Here is a 4,943-nt window from a genome sequence, read left to right as displayed (position 1 = left end):
CTGAGAGTTTGCTCCGACAGCCTAGGTGTGCGCGAGAGGGTGGAGGCTGTGGAGGTCGATGGTGAGGGGTCGAAGGAAGGAAACGGAGGAGAGGCAGAGTCTAGGATTGGGCTTGTTGGCCGGGACCGGGGCGGGGCGCCCAGCCTGGAAGTGCAGCTGCCGCCTGGGCCCGCCGCCGGGCCCCGCGTCCCGGCCGCCGCGCGTCCCTATTGCGCTGGCCACTTGGCTTGCGCGGCGGCGGCAGCAGCAGCGGCGGCGGAAGCTGCGGGTTGCAGGAACTGTCCCGAGAGCGGCACGCTCAGAATAGGCGCTATGGTGGCCGTCGTCCGGCTCAGCGATAGTGGCTGGTGCGTGGCCATGAGCGCTGCTGATTGCACTGTCCCGGGCGGCCGAAGAAAGGACTGAGCAGCTCCCCCACCGCCCCCGGTGCCCCCAGTTACCCCGCCGCCACCAGCGCCCGCCGCCGAGCCGCCGGGCGCCGCGGGTCCCCCGCCGATGATGTTCTCGATGCTGAACGACGGCCGTGCGCTCGGCTCGGACTTGATGAGCGAGGCCGTGGTGCCCGCAGCGCCAGCTGTGCCCGCGGCGGCCGCGGCAGCGCCCAGGCTGTTAAGCTGAAGCTGCAGGCCGGGGCCAAGCTGGGAGCCAAAGGCAGCCGCTTTGCGCCCCAGCTCGCCCGAGGGCAGTAGCGGCACGGCGGGCGGCAGCACCGGGGCCACCGGCGGCAGCGCGTATGGATACTGGAGCGCCGCGGCCGCCGCTGCGGCCGCCGCAGCAGCCGGGTGCGAGTAGGCGCCCGCCGCGGCCGCCGGGTGCAGGCCGTAGGGGCGGCCGTAGGGCCCCGCGGCGCCGGCGGCCGCAGCCAGGCTGTAGGCGCCAAAGCTCTGCATCATGAGCGCCGTCTGCTCGCGCAGGTGCTCCTGCTGGTGGCGCTTGAAGCGTTTCCGGCGGCGCAGGAAGCTGCCGTTGTCGAACATGTCCTCGGACTGCGGGTCCAGGGTCCAGTAGTTGCCCTTGCCGGGGTTGCCCGGCTCGCGGGGGATCTTGACGAAGCAGTCGTTGAGCGAGAGGTTGTGGCGGATGCTGTTCTGCCAGGCGGGGAACTTCTCCCGGTAGTAGGGGAAGCGGTTGCTGATGAACTCGCAGATGCCGCTCAGGGTCAGCTTCTTCTGCGGGCTCTGCAGGATGGCCATAGTGATGAGCGCGATGTACGAGTAAGGTGGCTTCACCAGGCTGTTCTTGGGCTTGTTCGGGGTCAAACTGCCCGCCGCTCCGCTGCCCGAGCCGGGCCCGCCGCCGTTCCCACCGCCCTCCTCGCCGCCAACGCCGCCCACGCCGCCCTTGCAGCCGTCGGCCTCGGACGCACCCGCCTCGCCTCCTGGCCCCGCACCGGCTCCTGCCGCCTCCTTGGGCAATGCCAGGGGCTGCTGGTGCGGCGGCTGAGGCTGCCCATGGTGGGGTGCCGCCGGCGTCACCTCGTCCGCCTCGTCCAGGCGCAGGTCCGGCGGCCCCGCGGGGCTTTCGCAGCCGGCGTCGCTGTCCTTCTCCTCCAGCCCGTCGTCGCCCTCGCCCACCACATCGATGTCCACATCCTCGGCCGTCAGCACCGTCTGGCCGGACATGTCGCTGGCGCTGCCGCCACCGGAGAGGGTCATCCCTTCTCGGGGTTGGTGGCGGCTGTGAGGAAGAGCGGCGGGCAATGGGGGTCGACAGGAACTGCCGCCGAGCTCAGGGGAAGGGGGTTTGGGCGCCCCCGAAAGATGGGGTAATGGGAGAGAGGAAGGAGCGTTTGTGGCTCGGGGCCCTCCCGGGCTTGGCTCACACTCGGCGGCCAGGCATTGCGCGGCGAGGGCGCTGCCGTCTGCCCTCCGTGGCCGCGCTCCGCAAACTCCTCCTGTCCGCGGCGCTCGGTACTAGGCGCTCGCTGCCGCTCCCGGCTCCGGAGGCGTCTCCACGTCGCGCCCCCTCACTTCACCCTCTTTCTTCGGCCTCTGGCCCAGGCGTGGGGAGCAGGAGCTGTGTAGGCGGGCACGGGACACTGGGCGCTGAGCAGCTCGGGAGGGCGCGGACAGGGGCAACGAGGGGCGGGGGGTGTCAGGGACGCGGAAGCCCCCGTAGTCGAAAGTCCGGTTTTAAGGACTGGCCTGATAGATTACTTTCTACTTAAAGATCCAGCGGGAGGCGGGGCCACGTGACCGCGCGTGACGTCAGGGCCACGGCTGAGCCGGCCAAACTCAAGTTGGTTAAGGGAATTGTCAACAAAGGGACGAGGGACGCGCAACTCCGCGCTGCACCGTGCGCCAGCATCCCGCGGGCACCGAGGGCGCCCTGGCCTGCCCACAGACCTCAGCCTAGGCTGGAGCCCGGCGCGGGGGTCAAGGGAGCCTGTGGGAGTGAGTGAGGGAGAGTGGGTGTGAGCGAGTGAGGGCGTGGGCCTGGGAGTGTCCGCGGGACCTAGCGGCTTTTGCTGCCCTGCCCTCGCTGCGCCCTCTCCCTTGCCCCTTCCTCTTTTCTACCAACACTTCTTGGGCAGAGCCTGGGCAACTTAGAATGAGATTCCCATCCCCTCCCTCTTTTTAGAGAAAAACTTAGTCTGTTTTGTTTTGTTTTTTTCTTTTTAATTCTTTTAGCTCTAAAGAGGGAGGGCTGCACACCCAGCTCCGTTTTGCTAATTAGACTTAAGACACCCACCCATCCTCAGGGCTTATTCCGGGGGAAACACTTACTAAGGGGACGCGCTCTCCCTCCCCACAAAAACCTGACCACCGGCTTTGCTTTCTTGGCTCGAAATGGGTATATGTATGTATGTGTATGTATATATATATGTATATATATATATATACATATATATATATGTGTGTGTGTGTGTGTGTGTGTTTTTTCCCCGTGTCCAGAGCAGCATCAGCTGGGGCTTCCAAAGGTCAGAAAATGGCTATTGATTAATCTATTAGAATAGTTGCTGAGAGAAATAAAAACGGCGTACAATAACAGGGAACCTATAAATAAAGAAGCCATAACTAGCTGCTCCGAGTTGTTAAACGACTTAGCATGTGAAAAAATCGGAAATGAGGTCCTGGGGAAAGAGCCGAGATTGGCAGCGGCCCGGGTAAGTTGAGTGCGGCAGTAAAGAGGCTTAGGCCTGTAGATTAGACGCTGCGCCCGGGCTGGGACGGCAGAAGAACGCAGGGAGGCAGCGAGGTAGCTTCCCCGGAGGCTGGGCAGTTCTCCTGGGAGCCGGGGAGGCCTGGGGCATGTGGCAGGCTAGGCTCTCATTTGCTAACTAATGTGGATTCTTTCCTCTTAAGACTTAGATAAACCTTCCAAGATTTAACCTTCCTCGGAAATCAGCAGCAGAACCCGTGGAGGAGGCGAGGATGCGACCAGTGCACACCGAATTTCCCTGGCAAGGAAAGTCAGTGATGGTAGGAAAGACTGCAGATTGAGGGGGGGGGGGTACCCCAAACCAGCCCCAAGTGTATGGCATTGCTTGGGACGCATGGACCTTGTACTTCCAAATAGTGCTCCTGACCTGGTGAATCGGAGATAGGCCACCTCTTCCCTCCTGCATTTCCAGGCTGCCTCATAGGGAGCCGCAAGCCCCTGCCAGGTGTGGTGGGCTTCTGGAAACCAACCCGTCTGTCCGCGGAGGCCTGGGAAGGGAATGCCGGCCTCACCAGAGGAAAGTGCAAAAGGGGAGGGAGTCCGAGAGGAAATAATTAGTGAAATATTTGCAGAAGACGCTTGCAAATGGATTTAATTCCTTGTGGACAGTGGTATTCTGATTCCCTCAGTCAGTCTCTCTCACCTACAACCCCTTTTTCCTTTGGCCTAGACAACCCTCTCCCCGTCGGTAAACTTTATTATAGGCAGTGCAACACACATTGACTTTTCTCTCCATTAGGTAATTTCCTGGATATAACACTAGCCCATTGGCTCCCCACTTCGCAGGACGTTCCAGGTTGGGGCTAGGAGAGTGGGGGCAGTTACTCGATCCTGAGACACCTGTGAAACTTGAAGGTTTTTCTGTACCTAAATAATCCCCCGATTGCACCTGACCCTAAAATGCATCCCGAGTTGATTTCAGCAGCTGCACAGCTTTGCGGCCCACAGGCTCCGAACCGTATGCAAAGCCATCTAGACAGCCTCCTGCGACACCGACCAGGGTGGCGAGCTGGCCGCCCATTGCCCACAGCTGCAGAGGTCGTGGCTGCTACTGCCCGAATAACGCAATTATCACAAAAGGAAGGTTGGAAGGAGAAAAAAGAACACAAAATTTACAAATTTAGAAATTCCTTTTGCTCAGCTTCGGTTTCCAGCCCCAGAGGCTGGCGCGATCCGCGCAGCGCACTCCACCGTCAGCCTGGGCGGCTGGCGGGCTGGGCGGGCGTGAACAAGTGCACACGTGTGCGCGCGGCGGAGGGTGGCAGCTCCAGGGGCAGCCCTCCTCGGTCTTCTTAAAGTAGCCTCTGAATGAGCCTAATTTCGATTCCGCTGCCCGCCAGGGCTGGCTCTCAGGACTCCCTCGGCGCTGCTGGTCGCTGCTTCTCACTTCTCCCGGCCGAGACCTAGCCGGATCCGTCCATTCCCCGGTGTCTCTTTTTTGTAACTTCCCTGGGGGAAGGGGTGGGGGATGAACAACTCCCAGCCGCCAGTTCCATTTGTTGCGCTTTTTTCCTTCGACACAATAAAAGTCAAATTAATTGATTCATACCATTAATTACGGCGCCTAGCGTGAAAAGCAACGCTTCCCCTTGGTTAGAGATCTATTGTGCTAATCTCTTGTTCAATCAGTGTTACCATCTGATGCTGGGTCTGGCCCTTACAGAAACTTTTCGACTCGATTAGCTAAATGATGAGACGTACAGGACCTACTGGCTGCGGCCTCGATGTCTGGCGCCGGCGCTGGCCCATCCGCTTAATATCGCTTAATATCGATTCCAGTG

At 61.1% G+C, this 4,943-nt stretch overlaps 1 protein-coding gene across 1 annotated transcript; it reads right to left on the bottom strand.

The window, feature by feature from the left end:
• Positions 1-202: 202 nt before the first annotated feature.
• On the bottom strand, positions 203-1,890 carry FOXD3 (forkhead box D3). The gene has a single exon (XM_054572592.1). It carries the CDS (start codon positions 1,653-1,655, stop codon positions 207-209), a length of 1,449 nt encoding a protein of 482 aa, XP_054428567.1. The 5' UTR covers positions 1,656-1,890; the 3' UTR covers positions 203-206.
• Positions 1,891-4,943: the final 3,053 nt, after the last annotated feature.

This window comes from Pteronotus mesoamericanus, unplaced genomic scaffold (assembly GCF_021234165.1).
Source record: "Pteronotus mesoamericanus isolate MK-2021 breed Mesoamerican mustached bat unplaced genomic scaffold, CSHL_Meso_final contig_105, whole genome shotgun sequence".
NCBI lineage: Eukaryota > Metazoa > Chordata > Mammalia > Chiroptera > Mormoopidae > Pteronotus > Pteronotus mesoamericanus.
This window is presented reverse-complemented; position numbering and strand designations above follow the sequence as displayed.